Source organism: Chaetomium globosum, genomic scaffold (assembly GCF_000143365.1).
Source record: "Chaetomium globosum CBS 148.51 scaffold_4 genomic scaffold, whole genome shotgun sequence".
NCBI classification, from domain to species: Eukaryota; Fungi; Ascomycota; class Sordariomycetes; order Sordariales; family Chaetomiaceae; genus Chaetomium; species Chaetomium globosum.
Genome location: NT_165979.1, coordinates 1683874 through 1702511, shown reverse-complemented (window position 1 = coordinate 1702511; position 18638 = coordinate 1683874). Strand labels below are relative to the sequence as shown.

The 18638-nt window shown below is 57.2% G+C and overlaps 7 protein-coding genes across 7 annotated transcripts; 4 read left to right on the top strand and 3 right to left on the bottom strand.

The window, feature by feature from the left end:
• Positions 1-30: 30 nt before the first annotated feature.
• Positions 31-2323, bottom strand: CHGG_04252 (uncharacterized protein; the record flags this gene model as incomplete). The annotated part of the gene is made up of 3 exons (XM_001223465.1): positions 31-789; positions 853-1778; positions 1837-2323. The coding sequence occupies 3 exons, from the start codon at positions 2321-2323 to the stop codon at positions 31-33; spliced, it is 2172 nt and encodes a 723-aa protein (XP_001223466.1).
• Positions 2324-3531: 1208 nt separating this feature from the next.
• On the top strand, positions 3532-6812 carry CHGG_04251 (uncharacterized protein; the record flags this gene model as incomplete). Its single annotated transcript, XM_001223464.1, has 8 exons — positions 3532-3923; positions 4518-4549; positions 5002-5398; positions 5473-5592; positions 5656-5897; positions 5958-6040; positions 6126-6674; positions 6774-6812. The coding sequence occupies 8 exons, from the start codon at positions 3532-3534 to the stop codon at positions 6810-6812; spliced, it is 1854 nt and encodes a 617-aa protein (XP_001223465.1).
• Positions 6813-7123: 311 nt separating this feature from the next.
• On the bottom strand, positions 7124-9082 carry CHGG_04250 (uncharacterized protein; the record flags this gene model as incomplete). Its single annotated transcript, XM_001223463.1, has 3 exons — positions 7124-8185; positions 8240-8921; positions 8985-9082. 3 exons carry the CDS (start codon positions 9080-9082, stop codon positions 7124-7126), a joined length of 1842 nt encoding a protein of 613 aa, XP_001223464.1.
• Positions 9083-9670: 588 nt separating this feature from the next.
• CHGG_04249 (uncharacterized protein) lies at positions 9671-11767 on the top strand (the record flags this gene model as incomplete). The annotated part of the gene is made up of 1 exon (XM_001223462.1): positions 9671-11767. The coding sequence occupies one exon, from the start codon at positions 9671-9673 to the stop codon at positions 11765-11767; it is 2097 nt and encodes a 698-aa protein (XP_001223463.1).
• Positions 11768-12608: 841 nt separating this feature from the next.
• On the top strand, positions 12609-13104 carry CHGG_04248 (uncharacterized protein; the record flags this gene model as incomplete). The annotated part of the gene is made up of 2 exons (XM_001223461.1): positions 12609-12673; positions 12876-13104. 2 exons carry the CDS (start codon positions 12609-12611, stop codon positions 13102-13104), a joined length of 294 nt encoding a protein of 97 aa, XP_001223462.1.
• A 1200-nt stretch (positions 13105-14304) lies between these two features.
• On the top strand, positions 14305-16006 carry CHGG_04247 (uncharacterized protein; the record flags this gene model as incomplete). Its single annotated transcript, XM_001223460.1, has 3 exons — positions 14305-15007; positions 15093-15529; positions 15617-16006. 3 exons carry the CDS (start codon positions 14305-14307, stop codon positions 16004-16006), a joined length of 1530 nt encoding a protein of 509 aa, XP_001223461.1.
• A 779-nt stretch (positions 16007-16785) lies between these two features.
• Positions 16786-18071, bottom strand: CHGG_04246 (uncharacterized protein; the record flags this gene model as incomplete). Its single annotated transcript, XM_001223459.1, has 2 exons — positions 16786-17404; positions 17488-18071. The coding sequence occupies 2 exons, from the start codon at positions 18069-18071 to the stop codon at positions 16786-16788; spliced, it is 1203 nt and encodes a 400-aa protein (XP_001223460.1).
• Between the last annotated feature and the right edge of the window lie 567 nt (positions 18072-18638).

The following is an 18638-nucleotide window of genomic DNA, read 5'->3' as shown; positions in this document are numbered from 1 at the left end:
CAGAATCCACCAGAATGGACCAGGACGTCATCATATTTGAGCGGTGGCCGCTTCACGCGCCTTACGCATATACGCCCCCAAACCGGGCCTGGACTTCCTCGGTCTCCCCCTTCCCCCTCTTGGCCCCCTCTTCTGCTTCCAGCTCCACCTCAACTTCCGCCTCGACCTCGGGGTCCGCGTCCATATCCATTTCCCTCTCCCTCTCCTCTCCCTCTCCCTCTCCTTATCAGCCTTCCTCGGCCTCCCCCTCCGCTTACTCCCCTCTCCCTTCAACGGCCCACCCCTTTTACCACCAACACCACCACCATCCTCAATATCCCCCTCACCACCCGCCGCCGCCTCCACCTCCACCTCCACCTCCCCCTCCACCCCCGGCTCCAATGACACACCAGCCTCGCGCGCCCTCTTATTCATACCCGCGCGCCGCAGGCCCTCACGGTCCATAGCCGCGCGCCACTCGCACACGTCGCGGAACTCGCACGAGCGGCATTTGAAGCCGGCCTCGTCGGGCCTGACGCCGTGCGGCGGGCGCTCGCCCCGCCACCAGCGCATCGTCTCGGCCAGGTACAGGTCGAGGGTCTGGGGCTCGACGAAGAAGGTGTGCGTACAGATGACGGAGCCGCGCTTGGGTTCGGTTGCGGGTTCGGGTTCAGGCTCGGGCTCGGGGTTGGGACCGGGGCCGGTCGGGTTGGTGGTTGAGTCTGTGGTCGTTGTCGCCGTGGTGAGGGGATCGGTGGGGCTCGCAGGCGGGGAGTCCCGCCCGCGGTAGCGGTACTCGACTGCTACTATCTTGCCGAGGTCTAACGCGCCGCGGGGGAAGGTGAGTGCCAATTCGACTTAGAGAAGCGAGACGAGGGAGCGGAGAGTGCCGTATTTTAGCGTCGGTTCGGGGCGACTACTGAAGGAGAGTTGCGAAGGGCTGGAAGGGGCCGACACAAAATCCGCATTGGAATCGACATCGGCGGCTTCGTTGTCGCTAAGCATGGATGCGGTCTCGGCATCGACTTCGGTGAAAACTTCGTCATGGACCGCGCCGATCTGCGCCATGAAAGCGTCAGAGAAGGGCTCGTCGGGGTTGAGGCCGTAGCGCTCAAACACACGCATGTAGTCCAGCCTATCGGACGCCATATCGGACATGAAACGATGGTACAGAAAGAGCTGGATGAGCGAGACCCGGACCTGGGGCTGTGGCGGCGGGGAGGCGCTGCCCCGGGTCTTGACATCGCTAATGAAGATCTCATAATCACTCGGAGTGCTCAACTCGTAAGGCTGTGAGTTCGTGATGGCTTGACTCCCACGATTGCTCAAGACGTCCTCCTGCAGCTCCGCGTCCGGGTTTTCCGAACTCATTCTGTCGATCACACCGCAGACCAAGTTATCCTCGACCATACCCCAGACCTCAAACTCGCGAGTGAAGCCCTGGTCTCGAAGTGTGCGCAGACCCTGAATCATATTCCAGATCTTCAGGCCGAAGTTGTCTTCTTTCTTGGTGATCACCACCTCAACGGGTGTAAAGAGCTCGCGCTCCAACTTCTCGTGGATTTTGGTGCCGCGTTTCATCGCTGCTGTCTGCGTCTTTCTACCGCCGGGTAGTCTGGTCAGAGTGTAATAATACTGAAGCTCGCACCACGACCCGGCCGTTAGGTCTGACACGGAGAACGGCTTCATCGGGAATGTGCGAAAGCGCAACAATGGGGACCGGTTGTCGGTGGCTGCGCCATTACGTTTGACGCTTTTTGAACGTTCAACGTCTTGGGCATCAGATAGCGCACGACTCACTAATCGCTTCAGGTCAGTTAGACGATTTGCGCAAGGAGGCGGCGGGAAACAACTCACGATCCGGGTAGCTAACGTCCGGGCCTGGAAGCAACGTGGGCATGGGCCTGGGCTTGGTCGTAGCGACGAATGAAGCAAGCCCGGTATCGTCCCCTGGAACTGAAGGCGCGAGCCTTCTATCATAACTCTCCGGCGTGCCATTGCGCGTGGCAGACCGCTGCACATACGCAGCGCCTTGACCCTGGCCATAAGCATCATCGTTGTCCTCCTGGAGCTCCGTAACATCAAAACTCAGATCATCATCGGTAATAGCAGCAACGGCTTCCTCAACAAGACTCGCATCGGGGTCGAAATCGGGGTTGTTGTTTGGGTCGAACGGGCTCGATGCGATTTGGTTTCTTGTATGGGTCGAAGAGTTCGCTGGAGCGGGACGGTTTTGTGGCGACGCTGGGGCGAGTTCATCGATAACCGACCAGACCTGCTCCTCATCAGACGTCGTCAGGTCGTAGCCATAGTCGCTCCCGCTGTCCGACGTAAAGTCCGCCATTCTAGCAAACTTAATTCATAATAGCAATTCGGCTGCTCTGCTCAGACGCAATCGAGGTGTTGCAACATATTCCAACACGCAGGCTGAGAGCCTCGCGTCGGATTGCCTTGGTAGGTTTAGGTAGGTTGCCCCTCATTTAGTTAGTTATCCAACGATGAGGCCCACCACTTAGGTAACCCCAGATCGTCCCTTGGATTGCCGCCCACGCGTGCTCACGTGGGGGAAATGGATCTCTGAGAAATACCAAGCTTTATGAACTTGGCACGCCTGGGCCATGTTTCAATGGAACTCCGGTGATTCGCGACTGCGTGCATTTGTGCGCCTCTGCGTCTTTGTGAGCTCCCGCGTGCAGGTTCCCCTGAGCCCTGCAGATTCCAAATCCCGTCGCCTTGCAAAACCCGCCGGGCATCTCTCCTCTCTGGAATGGGCTACTGCAGCTTTCAGGGAGCCCTCTCCGGAGGTAGTTAGGTGGAAGACAAGCGATGGGCTACTGTTGCCCAGAGACGCACCGACCAAGCGTGCCAAAAAAAAAAAAAAGTAAAAAAAGGCACCAGAGCGAGCCAAAGCCGCAGCTTCTCGCTACCCGGTGACGGTCATCAGAAACACTGACTACCTTCTTCGTAAGCCCCCCAGCTTCGCTGTCAAGCAAGTGCTGCAGACCGTCGATCTGGATCTCATGACTCGATAAAAAAGTCGCCGCGACGGTTAACACTTCGTATTGGCATGCTCTTGCTGCAGCCTGCAACGACGAGTCACTCAAGATGACGCAACTGCCCACCGTCAAGTCTCCCTATTAGGTTTAGCCAGGCACCGGCTTGTGCCTAACAGGGGTAAAAAGAGCCTGACCTGACCACTAGCCGGGGCATCCATCTCCCGAATCTGGGATCGCCTATCGCCAGGGCTGACCGACCGGCCTGGCGGCCAAAAGGCCACATGGAACGCGGCTGTGTTTCGAGACGTTGGCTTCCTCCGAAATAGCAGGAATGAGCAAAACAAAACTTGATCACTACCCCAAGGTCATCTGTTCACCTCTCCTCCACCGCCGCTGAGGCACCGCACCTCGCCGCACCACCGCACCGCAACACCGCACAAAGTTCAGCCCGAATCTTGGTTGCGCCCGGGCCTTCCATCCCCGTCTCAGCTGAAACCCACCCAACTCCCGAATCCTGCCCCGCAATCCACCAGCTGAGCCAACGACCGTGACCAACATGGCATCCCTCGTCCGCCGTGTCCGGCAACCGGCGCCGGCCGGATTCGAAAGGTCGGCCATCGAATCACAAAATCGCAAAATCGCACCCGAAGAGGATGAATCTTCCATATTATCCGCGAGTCCGGAAGCGATTCCAATTCGGAAACAACGTCGCCGCCGGACCCTCGCAAGCCTACCTCCCGAGATCCACCTACTCATCGTGGAACATCTCATCTACCCTGATGCGCTGTCGCTCAAACATACCAACCGCTATTTCTACAACGTGGTCGATACGGGTGTGGAGCTGAAAGTGGAATGGCTCATGGAGCGGCGGCTACTGCATTTGGAGTGCCCCAGTGATTCGCGCTGTGATCTGGGGAGCGACTTGAGGTTTTGCCGGGGCAGCGTCAAGTATGTTCTTAATTTTTCTTTATTTTATTTTCATTTCCCCGTTTTCCACTCACCCCGTTTGATTTCTTATCAACTCTTTTCACTCGGCGGCCGAGCGTGACAGCGGCTAATACCGGAAACAGGTTGTTAATGCAACGGAGGAGAGAGCACATCGAGTGCGAATCGCGGCCCGGCCTAGGTTGTCTAATCTATGGCACCAGGACGTGTCCACACTCAAGGATGCTCAAGACGAGGGTCAAGAAATGGATGCGACTATTACGTGCTGTGGATCGAACACGGTGGGCAATGTTCTTGGCGTGGTTGATACCACTGTTAGTTGGGTGGGCATGGATGGTTAAGGTGACGATGTTCTGACGGAATTCAAGAGAACCTGAAGGAAGTGCTTAGGCAGGCCGGGCCCTTCCACTCTTATGAGCGTCACGCTCTCACAGCGGCCACAGTTGGCGTACCCCCTAATATCCCCTGCTGGCTAGTACCGGGAAGGGAAAATATCATGACGCTGGGTTTCAAAGGCCGGCAACCACTTCTAATACTATTAATGCGAGGGAAATGCATTTAGCGGCTGTTCAGACTTTCAATGTATTTCCATGGCAGGTGCCATCCAGACCAGGGCGCTCGGCCCTACCGTATGTTGCAGGCTATCTTAGGTATATCCATCTAATCGTGCCCTGGTCTCCAGCCACACCCAGTTTTGGTGGAGAATGAGGCTGCTTGCGATGTCAATGAACTTAATTGTCCCTACTACTATTCTAAAGTGACACCGAACTAGAACCCCGTGAGGAGATGACCACCTCACATGGTCGCCCCAGCAAGTGAAATTCTAGGTACATAAGGCACCTGGGTACTTTCTTCCATATCTCAAACCTCAGTACCATCCAACAAAACAATCCGGCGATACGGCTCTACTTGTCTACAGACAACGTCACACTTTCCACGCACAAGAAAACGGGGCAGACTTTCAAACACAGTGCTAACCACAGAGTTTTCCCATCCAAAATCTACTCCCCTCGCCCTCTTCCCCTCCACCGTTTTCCCCGGTGCAACAAACTAGCGACCCGTCAACTTCTTGTCAATGCAGGCCTTCAACTTGACTACCAGAAGTATTCAACCAACGCGATCCGTCAACCAGCTACTTCGTCAACAGCATTTTCATCGCCAACACTGGTCCCTTTTGACAATACCGGCTCTGCATTAGCAACCATGAACGCCAGAACGAACCTGGTGGGTCTTCCCACTGAGATCCTTTGCATGATTGCCGAGTGGGTGGCAACGCGGTTCGACGACAGCACGCCTCTTGACCAGTATAGCAAAGCGGGCGTCAAGTCCTTGTCCCTAGTAAACCGGAGATTCCGAAATATTTGTCTGCTTTTTTTACGTCGGGTCCGGATGTGGATGGCTGAGGACGATTTGCCCCAGCACATTCAAAACATCCGCATCGAGGGGCAAGGGCCGCAAGGCCTCCTCCATCAATCCACGTAATTCACGCCTTAGTTATCCCCATTTTTTCGTTTCATCAGCTAATGCAGTCCGCTAGATCACTCTCGATCAGATGCATCGGCTCAAGAATTATTCACACGTTTGGCCGCAAAATAAACCCTTGGACACGAGAGAAACTCATTGTGGAACTATCTCTTCTGCTGCTCGAAATGCCGAAACTTACAGACCTACGGTTCGTAGCAGATAACGGCAAGCACGGCATAGAGGTAGTTTTGCGGTCATACTTAAACCCCAGGTACCAGTCATTTCCCACCGTCAAATCGCTCTACGTGCGGACAGCCAGCCAGATGAGCAGTATTTTCCCGTGCTTCCCCAACCTCGAGGCCGTCAACTTCAATATCCATGGAGGTACCGGACAAGGGCACCCTTCCAGGCTGTCCCGGGAGATTACGGCATTAAAGGGGGGGTTTCCGCGTCTCCGGGCCATGTCCATCTTCAAGTCGACGGTTAAAGGATGGACTGCTGCGGATATCAAAGGTGAGTTCCCCGTTGTAAGAGAGTGTGCCCAAATAGCATGGCCTAACCACAGCCAAACAGCTATTGTCTTGCAATTCCCCAAAATCGAGCGGCTTTTTCTTGAAGGTTGCCTTGGCACAGATGTCGCCAGTATGGATGTTAACGTTAGTGATCGCCTCCCTTTTTGCCACCACCCTTCCCGTGTTTGCTTTTCATCTGCCCATCGGACTAACACCACATGCATAAAAGTCACAAGATATCGCGCTACTTTTTGCACCCCTCCGAAACCTGCGTCAGCTTGCCTTGACAGACGAGCTTTTCTGCCCGGTCACCAGACACTACACGCGCTTGCCCAAGACCCACCCTGCCTGTCCCTCTAACCGCTGGCACCAGATGGCCGTGCCTTTCCTCGCGACCATGCCCAACCTACAGGAACTCTGCATCGGAAGACAAGTCGATTTCAAAGCCCTCGTCTTCCGCCGCCTACTTCCCCCCGAACCGGCCGCAGCACAGGAAGCAGGCCCAACGGCCGCCGAGCAGCAAGCCGGTCTGCGCGTCGTCCGCTCATACAGCGACCCGCCCGACAAGACCAGGTTCGACTGTCCACCCGCGACGTGGGGCGGCGACAAGCGGATCTGGTGGCCGTCGTTCGGGCCGGTGCCGGGCGTGGCCGACATGGGTGTGCCGGACGGTGAGCCGGGTGAGATCGAGTTTCTCGATATCGAGGAAGAAGAAGATAGTATGCAGCCGGTGACGTGGCTTGGGTACCAGGAGATGTTGCTGGACCATTGTGAAGTGGTATGTTTGATCTCCGTCGCCACCCCTGCACTGTTTAATCGCTATCCCCCTTCACTTTTTAACACTGGGCTGGGAATGACTTGCTGACTTGCTGGATAGTCGTTTTGGGATGCCGAGTGGTTGAGGGTCATTAGATAGGCTGGATGGGTCCGTTGATGCTCGCCGGTTTATGTGTCGCGATATGGACTTATGCGCCTGGAGAGGCATGGTTGGCGTCGGACAATCATGTGGAGGATTTTGCCTTGTATACTATACATGTAACTGCCTAAGTGGCAAAGATGATTTACACCCATGAAATGGCGATGAACTCAACTCAACGTCTTTCTCACATGTGCCGACTCAGGCTAAATCTATCAACAACTAAAACACCTATTCACCAAACATCTATCTATCTACGCTATTCCTTCCCCACCACCTTCAAGCCATAATCATTAATCGTCACGCCGCTCCTATTTTTTTTGTTTCAACAAGCAATGCTTCCCCCACTTCCTCCTAAACCGCTCCGGCACCACCTCCCAGTCCGGCACCCACAGCGCTCTCGCCAGAAAATGCGTCCTCTCCACATCCAAAAACGGCAGACACAGCACCTCCTCCCAACGATCCACATCCTTCGAATAATCCGGCTCATTCGGCGGCAACTCCCCCTCCTCGGCACCCACCCTCTCGGGGAAATGGCTATCCACCAAAAACACGCACGCCCTCAAATCCACATACTTGCCCACATCCTCCTCATTGCGGCCATTCATCCCCGTGGTCGGCAGCCAGGTACCACTCCAAAACCCAAAACCCGTGCGGGCCTCGGAGAACTCGCCGGGTAGCAGGCCGCGGAACTCGGAGCGCACAAACTTGGCGCGCATCCCGCGCGGCAGGAAGAAGGACGTCGGGAACCGATACCAGTCCTTGCCCAGGCACACGGTGTCGCCGGGCCCGGCGACGGCGCTGTCCGTGAGGGGGGTGTACACCGCGAGGGGCGCGTGGTAGCCCGCGTGCAGGCCCCACACGCGCGCGGCGCCGATGGCGGCGGACGCGGCGAGGGGGAGGAGGATCGCGGCGAGCTTGAGCTTGGCGGGGATGCGCCCGAGGAGGGAGGTCTTGGGGTCGGCGTTGCCGAAGAGGGTGAGGAAGGTGTGGAGGGCGAGCGCGGCGTTGAGGGCGAGGAAGGGGTAGGCCGGGTACATGAAGCGTTCTTCTTTGTGGGGTTGGAGGGTGAAGATGGCGAGCCACATATAGAAGGGGGAGAGGAAGACGACGGTGCGTAGGCCGGACTGGAAGGACTCGCCTGTGCTGCGGCGGGAGAAGAGTTTTTGGAGGAGGAAGAGTGGGAGGGAGAGGAGGGCGAGGATGAACCAGATGTTGAAGTTGAGAAGGAGGTTTTTGAAGTAGAAGGTCCACGGCTCGGTGCCGTAGAGGTCAGGGCCGCCGGTGTTGGAGAAGATGTTGTACTTGATGATGTTCCACGAGACGAATTCAAGCTTTCGGTAAAAGAAGGCGTTGATGGCGGTATCGGCGGCCTTGATGTGGAGTTAGCAGATGGGAACATGTAAACGGGGTGGGGGTTCACGTACTACTAGCACCAGCGTCGCTACCACACCGCGCACAAGCCTGATGCACGCCTCGAAGAAACGTTCCTTATCGCTCAGCATGGCAAAAAAGACCTCCTCGAAAACGAAGGGTGCACACAAGGCAATGGCAAAGGGCCAGCCGAGGACGCCGCCCAAGGCAAACCAGAACATGCCCTGCGACGTCTTCAGGCCGCCGCGCCAGTTCATGAAGCAGGCGGCGCCCACCATAGCCATGTACATGGCAAAGCTGGACGGTAGGTAGGCTGTACTGGAATGGAAGTTGCCTGGGCTGAAGACTAGTGCTAGGATGAAGATAATGCCGACACGTGGGTTCAATGCCAGGCAGACAGCCCTCCACATGAGCGTTTGGCAGAGAGCGCAGGCAAAGGCGAGCACGTAGCGGAGAAAGTAGAATTCGGCGACCTTGGTCGAGTGTGGTAGCAGGCGGCGGAAGTTGGCGCCGATGGCGTGGATGGCAATGTATAGCCAGCTGCGGATGGCATAATCGGGGGAGTACTCCCACGTCTGCAACCCATAGCCATGGCTGAGGTAGTGCGTGGGTTCCCAGTAATTGAAGGTCTCGTCACAGTCCTGGATCGGGGCGAAGAGGGCGGCTATGAGGTTGGCACCCAGAAACATGTAGAAAGCCGAAATGGGCTCAATCGCAAAGGCGTTCTTGATGGCCCTGTGAAGTGATATTCTGTCAGCCGTCGTCCCAACAGCTGCAACGTGATTAATGTGACCCTACGTTTTACGGGCATGTTTGGCTGACGGATGCACAAATATCTTCTTTTCTTCATTTGATGCCGTCTTGGGCTCAGCTTTGGGCGTGGCCTTGGGAGCCATTGTCGTACTTGGTGATCTGGTCCTTAGGTCGGGGGTTGACAGTTCCAGGTTGCACTGGCACTGGCAACGACCTCAACATAACATTCGGCTGCAAAATGTTGGAGCTGGAATCTGGAAGTTGTTGAGCATCCACTGAGCTGGAAGCTTGAGACGCCCAGAGGCGCTAGTCTATGGGAGGAATAGCGCTCCCGCTTTGGCCCGTGCGTTTCTGCAGTCCATCCCACCCTGACTGGCAGCCATGAACTTTTTCAGATTCCAGATCCATAATTTATTCGGAATCGAAATCTTCACTGTCAGTTCCTTGAGTACATCGTTTCTAGTTGGCCTTGTTTTTTAGGTCTTTTCGATATCTCGTGGTATCATATCTGCAATTGCGCCCCTTATCTTACTCTCTTCCTTGTATTAGTCTTTCCAACCCTCGGCGGATTGCGACTTATCGGTTCTGTTCGATCACCCAGTCCTGTAAGGCACGTCCTGTCAACCGGCATATCTGCAGTTTGAGGGTTTCATTTCAACAATATTGTTGTTACGACCTGCCATTGGTTGCCAGGCCTAGCAAAGCGACTTGCTCACTGTCAGGTCGACAGAATGGCGGGGGTACCTTTTCAGATTCCTGGCCTGGGCGAGGCGAAACCGAACGAGCAACTGCCTGTCGAAAACTTCGCTCCCGATCTCATCGCCGCCGCCGCAAGTATAATGGGGGAGGATACGGTTGCTCAGGGAGCTACTAACGGGGATGCGGAGTGGGAGAAAAAAGAGCAAGAAGAGAAGCAAGAAAAGGTGGCGACAGAAACAAGCACAGCGACTGATAAGATGGTTGATGGCATGGAACTCGACACAGGCGACACGAACGCGATGTCTGCCCACCCAGAGACGAAAGGAGATATCCAGATGCCCGACCAAGAACCAAAGGTGGTGGAAGCCCCAGTGCCCGATGTCGACATGAAGACGGGTGACGATGCGCCCAGTCCGGATGTTACGCATGCACTCGAGGCCGCGCTTGACGGTATGATGTCGCACATCACGGAGCCCCCCCAACCGACCCAGAATGAGGAGGAAGGCAACACGGCGCAACAACAGAGCGCGACAGGTGCGCAACAAGAGGGGGAGCAGCCGGAATGGGAGGCTGATTCATCGCCGTACGAGTCGTCTTCGGAGTCTTCCAGCTCGGAGAGCGACTCGGATGACGATTCAGAAGACGGGGGCGACTACCCCCTGCTTGGCATTGAAGAGACAGCGCGTCTTCTGATGGCTGAAGATGGTGATGGAGACGGCGACGGTAACGGCAAATCCAAAGGTACCGGGGCAGCTCTCCGGACCAAAAACGAGGTAGCCGAAGCCGTTATTCCCAAGCCCGACGTCAACATCACACCAGAGATGAAGATTGAGCGCCTGGGAAATATCGAGTTTATCGTCGAGACCACCGTTGTCATCAAATCGCAAACGCCAGGAGAGGTGCAGGTGCTAGATTCGGGATCTGTGCTCTGCAAGGAAGACCGGACAGTCATTGGCGCGCTGGCCGAAGTCTTGGGGAATGTCCGGAGCCCCATGTACACGGTCGGGTTCTCGACCGAGGACGAGATCAAGAGCCTCGAGTTGGCCACCGGGATGCCGATTTACTATTCGGTCCAGCACGCAAACTACGTCTTCACACAGCCGTTGAAGGAAGCCAAGGGCACCGATGCCAGCAATCTTCACGACGAGGAGCTGCCTGCCGAGGAAATGGAGTTCTCTGACGATGAAAAGGAAGCCGAGTACAAGAGAGCGCAGAAGCAAAAACGGCGAGGAGGTAAGGCGGGCCGCGGCGGGCGGGACCAGAGCAATGCGGCTGGCCATGCCCTGCCTCCTAATCCGGCAGCTGGTTCCGGCCTCAACTACGACGAGGACGAAGATGGCCCGTACAAGCCTCTGACCCGACCTGCTGGGTATGGCCAAGGCGGGCCACCGTCCCTTCCCGCCTTGCCCCCGAAGCCCGAGGGCGGGTTCAGTCCGCCACGTGGCGGTCGTGGCCAAGGTCACCGCGGAACGCACCGCGGAGGGCGCGGCGATTTCCGTGGGCGCAGTCAGCGCGGCGGTGGCCATCGGGGTGGCGACCGGAGACACAGCTCACGGGGGAGCAGCGGCGGTTCGTATCAACAGTATGGCCGGGACGGCGCCTCCTCACCCCAGACGGCTTTTTCTAACGCCCCGCCACCTCCTCTCCAAAACCCTCATCTACCCCCTCCCCCCTTCGGCGCAAAGCCTCCGGCACCCGCAGCGCAATGGCCGGCGCCTCATGTCCCCTATGTGCCCCCTTCCGTCGCGGCATACTCGCCGCCTGCCCAACCACAGATCCCTCTCCCGCATCATCAACCCCCCGCAGGCAATTTCAACTTCAACTATCAGGCCTGGAACCAAAACCAGGGCCAGCAATACCAATACCCTCAAACGACTCCCCACCAACAGTCACCCCCTCCCCAGCAGCCGGCACATGCAACTACTTATGCGCAGCCTTTTGTTCCCCCCCAAACCCCGGCATGGCCGGTACCTGGCGCTGCGCCGCAGGCACCTCCCGCGGCGGGCGCATACAACGCAGCATACTTTGGCGGATACCAGCAGCCGCAACAAGGGCAACCAGGGCAGCAAGGGCAGCAGTACTGGCCTCAGCAGCCGCACGGTGCTTATGGCCAGGGGCCAAGCCAGTAATGCCGGGCAGAGACGCCCCCAAACTCACAGTGTGCTTCTTCAAGATTGGCTTGCGGAGTTGAAAGTTCCTTCAGGTTGCTGGGCCATCTTAAACCACCCCCAAGCGGCGAAGCAGGCGGCTCAGCGCGCGACGTCGCCTCAGCGTACTACACGACAGAGATTACATGGCCGGCCCAACCGGATTTTCTCGCGGATCGAGTGTGACATCGAGCGATGATGCCAAAGCCGCTTTGCGATACACAACACTGTACATTGATGTGCGGATGAATATGGACTTAATCCGACGCCACAAATGCCCCCGGCTTGAAAATGATTCTTCTTTCCAGAGTAGACGGATATCCACGTATGGCTCATGAAAGCATCCAAACATCGGGCTAGGGTTGGGACGGCACAGCGAGTCGGGGATAGATTAAGTAAGGAGCAATCGCCAGCATTGCTGCTGTTTCGATTCCCTTAAGCTACGTGTAGTTTATTCATGATGTGTCCAGAATAGAGGAAACGGCCATCAACTGTCAATTCATCCTGATGAAGATTGCAACTGTGACTGCAAAGCCTCGGTTCCTGGGGGCGATCGGCGGCGCCAATTGCCCTATCCGGAAGTGATTATCGAGCTGTCACTGTGCCTCCTTCCGTTTGTCGTCTTTTCAGGGTTGGGGCGAATTTGTCTCAATCCTGTGCAAGATGTCCGACGGGATCAACACAGAAACAAGGCACTTGCCCCCCTATCAAAATCGGAGGCTCGATCAAAATCGCACCAGCAAGAGACATCAAGAGGCAACTGAAGGCTGAGCGATGTCATCTCCCCACTTAGGCGACCGCAGCGGGGTGAAGCGAATCCACAATGTCTCTCTTTCCTGGGCGCCGTTGCAAGCCACGGCTGTTTCAAATCGACGGTAGTGCCGCCTTGTGAGTGCTTGTGTCACCGATGCTGGGTGCCCGTTTGTTTACCACTGGTGATCGCTCGTTTGGAGTTGAACGAAATCCGGTTCGGGATCGGTACCACAGCAATTTCTTGGTGGTTTGTAGTATTGGGAAAATCCTTTTGTCCCCGCAACCTTGGATCCGTTGCGGGTTTTCTGGATGCAGTTAACTCTGTGTCTTTAAGGAGGCACCAACCAACGGTGGCGCTGAGAATAGCAACTACAACTGTCGGCGCTGCAGCTGAGCTGCATCTGACCCTCCCTCAGCTTGACTCAGCCACGGATATCCCTCAGCACTTCAAGGTCGAAGACACAGGTGTAAAAGTTCGACCCTATGAAACCGCAAACCTGATCTTGCTCGGACGAAGCCGACAACCAAGGTCGTCACATCGTCCCCACTCGATCCCTGAGCGTTGAAGACTTAACTGATTCTGGAAAAGCATGTCGCAATTCGCATCGTCCATGCGCTGAGACCCCAGGCCTGACCTTGCGAGCCATACTTGCCAAATTTACGCTGGCGGGGGTCTGCAGATCCACTCGTTGCTGTCCAATGGCGTTGTTGCCGGCAATCTCGCTTCCCACGGTTCGGCCAATCAAGGCAAACAGGTCCCTGAAATGACACTCAAGATGGGTCCCGTTCAAGCAACACGGGCGGGAATTCAGTTCAGACGAGCAGCGGTTGCCTTTGGTTTCGAAACATCGATCCATGGACACAGAGTGTTGTGGCCATGCGGAAACCTGCTCCCGACGGGAGACGGGAATCAATGATCTGTTGGTTCCGATGTTGGCCCAAAGGGGGCGAACGCGGGCTGGAGCTCACAACACGAACAGCCGGAACCAACAAAATCCCAGAACCAGGTTCTCCTGTAAACGGCAGCTTCGCCAGCGGCGCAGCATTCGTTCGTCGAGCGGCGAGCCAGCTAACGAGGTATCGTACCTTAGCTGCCTGCAAGACCAGGGCCAAAGTTTCCCATCCCCAAGGGACCCTGTCAGCGAAGGATGAGCGGCGCCCAACTCGCACGCTGATCCCTGGTGACCCCGGTTTGCTGGGGTGCAACCAAACCTCCACCTCTTTCTGCAGCCCACTCCCACACTCCCACACTTCTGCTCATCACTCGCAGGGGAGCAGGGCACCCAGGTTCTTTGTTAGCGCCAACAACCCCATCTCCCCAAGCACTTCGCAGCGCTCGTCTCCCACATCACGCCGGCGCCTCCTCTTGCTATCGGCGACCATCTTCCCGAGCCCTTCGGTGGTTTTTTTTTTTCTTGTGATATGATGCTTGGCTGAGACTTGACACCTTCTCGTGGCCTTCTTTTTTGCGAGAACTAACTAGTTATATACATTCCTTTTTCCTCAAAACTCCGATCGAATCGCTTTATCCGCGCATACACCACGCCGCAACAATCCATTCTTTGTCCTCGCTCCCTTTTTTTTCGTACCCATCTTCGCAATAACGTGAAACCCGAGTCTCGCCCTCGGGCTGGATGCTTTGTGGACGCAGGCGATTATCATTCTTAAGAGTGGGAATTCAACGGCCAGCTCTAAATTGATCGGCAACACCAGCAGAACGATACGGCGGCAGATAGTGCGGTTCGACGCACTGCACACCGAGGACCATGGCAGCGCGAGAATTGTGGGTAGTGGTGAAGCGTGAGGTTAGGGATATGCTCGCCCCGGGTCAGGCAGAGAGGAGGGGTGCTGCATCTCCGGACAGCCCACCGAGGATAAACCAAAGGCAAGATGGCACCTCGACATCGCTCCCCCCGGCAGTATTGCCACCTGCCATCTCTCGTCCACCGCTCGATGATGCCGACGCTACGTCTCTTGCGCTTGCGCCAGTAGCGACGACGACCGCAGCCAGTACCACCTTGGTTGTAGCAGAGACGTCAACGAGCACGCCGAGCTCGTCAGCAACCGCGGAGCCAAGCGAGAGCGACTCCGGCGAAATCAGCGGGGCGGCCAAGGCTGGCATTGTCATCGGCGCGCTGGCGGGTATTCTGGCAATTTTTGTCCTCGTGTATCTGATCTTCAACTCGCGGAGGAAGAAGCTCGCAAGGCGGAGGCAGCAGATCGAAGACGACGAGAAGATCAACGGTCCCTTTGCCGACAGCGCCGAAATCCGGCCAGTTCCCCCGGCCAAGGCTCCGCGCCTTAGCCTGCGCCCGGTCACGCAGTTCCTTCCCAACTTTAACGCCCAACATGGCGAGAGGCGCCAGAGCCGGGGCATCGCCCTGACTCTCAACCCGGTCTCCAACTCGGCATTGAGCCGCCCGACAGGCGGCAGCGCTTGGGAGCGCCCGACTATGGCCAGCCCGCACGGTGATCACAGCCGGCCCGACACAAGCGCGAGCCTGCACCCGAACCCCTTCCATGACAACAACCGGCTGCCCGACGAACCCGTCAGCCCCATCAGCTCGATGGGCTCCTTCGACCACCGCGTCGGCGTCGCAACGACATCCGACTCAATCCCAGAACCGAGTCTCGCCCATCCTCGGCGACGACGAGGACGACAACCGCCGCCAGCCCAGCATGGTGTCCAACCTCACGCGCAAGACCTCGATTCGCAAGGACCTGCCCAAACCCCTCGACCTAACCAAACCCCCCTCACCGCTGTACGCCATGCCTCCGAGCCCGTCCGGGACCGAGTTCTCGATGCACTCGGTGGCGCCGGGCCAATCCCCGGGTCCCTCGGCGAGCGCGGCAGCCATTGCGGCGGCTGGCGGGCCCTCGCAGTCGACCGTCCACCGCGTGCAACTCGACTTCAAGCCGACGCTGCAAGACGAGATGGGCCTGTACGCGGGGCAACTAGTGCGCCTGCTCCACGAGTATGACGACGGCTGGGTATGTCCCCCCTTTTCTCCCCCCTTTCTACCCCTTTCCCCCCCAAACCAAGCCGCACCCAAACTAACACCCTCGCCCTCATAAAAGGCCCTCTGCATCCGCCTCGACCGCTCCCAACAAGGCGTCGTCCCCCGCACCTGCCTCTCCACCCGCCCCGTCAAGCCCCGCCCTCAACAACAACAACCCGGCCCACCCCACGCCAACCACAGCGGCAACCAGCGCGGCGGGCCCCCCATCAACCCCTCATTCCACTTCGGCCATGGCAACGGCGGCCAAGGTAGCAGTCGGCCGCGCTCCCCAGCCGGTGGTGGTGGTGGTGGCGGTGGCGGTGCGTTCCCGCCGGTGCCCCTGGCCAAGGATGATCGCTATGGTGGGCGGCGCGCGCCGAGTCCGCGCCTGCAGCACGGGGGGTGGAGGGGTGATGGGTATGATGATGGCGAGGGGGATGTGAGTCCGGCGCCGGGGCAGGCATACTGAGTGCTGAGTGCTGAGTGGGTTGGTTTTTTTTGTCTTGTCATTGGTGGGGTCTGTATGTGTGTATGACTGGGCGGTGGGGTGGTGGTTTGTTCGATGCCGGGAAGATGGGTGGTGACGAGTAAAATAGTTAGTGGTGGGCTTGTCGTGTTTTTTTTTTTTTTTTCGGTCGCGTTGGTCGGCGTTACGGAGGGGGGGTGGGATGCTCCGGTGTCATCGTCATGCATGGGTTTGAGGCTGGATGATGCTGTGGGTTTTGTTGGGACGCGATGATTTGGGCTTGGGACTCTTCATTTTTGGGGGTATGTATGTACATCTGGCATGGGCTGGATGGGGTGGGCATATTTTTGGACCTTTCTTGTCACTCGCTTGGTCGACCGGCTGTACATTTTTTGTTCTTCGCTTCCTCCTCTTATACACACACCTCTGGCGTGGTGGAACCGGTTCTTGGGGGGGCATGATGTGGCGCTGGAACTGGCCTGTCTGTCCGGGATTTCGTTGTTAGCTTTGGGCATTTGTGTGGGACAATTTACTCGGTTTTTTGCAGTCTGCGGTTGGGCAGTGGATGGCACTGATTCGTTGGTGGTCATCACGAGAAAAGTGTGTGTTTTGGAGCTCCTTTCAGTAGATGGAATTTGTACAGTGCAAGTGCTTGGGTAGACACGTCCGGGGGATTCGCACCTTACAGCTCGCTTTCTATGCTCTAAACGATATGACGACCGATATGTTACTCCCACCACACACTACCGCCCCCCATACACATACACGCACACACCCTACACCTACGCTCCGATAGCCGCCACCGCACCAACACTCACAATATTCCTCAGATGCACACGCCAATTATTCGGCCTTGGCCCCCTCTCGACCGTAAACGGCGCGCCCTCCAGCCTCTCCCCCTCGAGATACTGGTCCCCCAACACGTGGGTATCCGGCCCGCGCCGCTCCGGCAGCTCGGGCAGGCTCAGCACGAAACGCCCGGGCCCCGGCCCGCGCACGTCGAACAGCCGGCCCAGGAACCGCGTCTCGCTGACGCGCTTGTGCCACGGCCGCAGGTCGCTCGAGTCCAGCCACACGTGCAGGTTGTGGAGGTGGGGCAGCGCCACCAGCGCGTCGCACAGCTGTTGCCAGGGGTTGTGCGCCATGGAGAGCGCGGGGCGGGCGCGGCCGGCGAAGATGGCGGGGGGGCCTGTGTCGTTGCCGTTGCCGTGCGGGTCGGTGGGCGGGTAGTAGATCTCGGTGATCAGATTGGTGACGCGGATGCAGATCTCGACGGACCGGATGGGGTGCTGGTCAGGGTTGGTGCTGTTGGTGTAGAGGGCGAGGAAGTCGACTGCGGTGCGCGTGTCGGTGAAGATGAAGGTGGTGTTAGCGTAGAGGGAGGGTAGGGCTTCGAGGTACCTGGGCTTGAGTTAGTATGTCATGCGGTGGGGAGAAAGGGGCTTTGGTAAGCTGTTGGTTGGGTACTGTTCTAGTCTACTCACATCCGCTTACACGTGGTGAGAACGCTCATGGGTCCCGCCTTGGTTTTGCGGCCAGACTGGCCAAACCCCTTCTCCATTGTCCAGTGTGGTAGGTTGCCAGAACGTTTTTGTAGTGCACTCCCTAGCCCAGGTGGGATCGGGTATGTTTCGAATTCATCGTCGGCATGCTCGTTTCCCTCCCCGGGCCGCTTCACCCTTTTAAGGGCGATCCACCCCGTGGATTTGGCGGCATCTCCGGCCTGCTCCTCGCAAGCCCAGTGCAGACACCACTCGCTCTTGAGCCGCTTGCCCCAGACTTGCCTCTCCTCGGACGCGGGCTGGCTGTCAGCGTACTGGGGCCACCGCGTGTCCGGGGCGGATGGATCCGTGATACAGGGCACATGCGACCACTGCTCGGTGAAGCCTTGTGGGTGGTCGTCCTCCGGAAGTTCGTGTTTCACGATGTGCTGGTGGGCACAATTGAGTTTCCAGAATTCGAGGTAAATGAGGTTCCGGATCTCGGCAGGGAGGGTGAAGAAGCGTGACGACAGTTGGGGATCCGCAGAGCGGTTGAAGGAGGCGGTGTTGAGGGTGCGGCTGGCCATGCTGGGTTGTTGTGATTGTACTAGAAGAGGAAATATGAGTTGGCTTTTTGATGTTTTGTATTGTGTTACGTGTGTGTTCCGCTAAGTTATAAGTGCCTCACGCCCCTCTCATCTCATTCCTTGACTCTCCTTCCGATGATGTTCCTTCCCCGCTCAGCGAGATCCTGGTGCCTGGTTTAAAGAGTGCCTTGCCTGCAGAGCCACGCAATTGGTTGCGCGACGTGCATGCGAAAACAACTGTTTTGAGTCAAGAAACACACTATGCAAGGCAACCGCTTTTCCTTCAGCATTTAGATGATTGCACATACGTCAGCTGTCTGGGTGGTGAAACTGAGCAAAGAAGGCCGGTGGGATAATCCAGGGTCGTCGTCTGAAATCAGATTGACATTGACGCGGGACCCGACCCGAATGGCGGGGCTGACTTTGTGAGTGTAAGCCCGACATTGAATGCAAGGGCCTTTTCCATTTGAGGCGCGGCGCTGTCACTTGTCATGTATGTATTCAAGAATTGGGCTAAAAACGCCGAAAGAATCAGCCTCGCCCTGTCACTTCTCCTATTTAACAAAA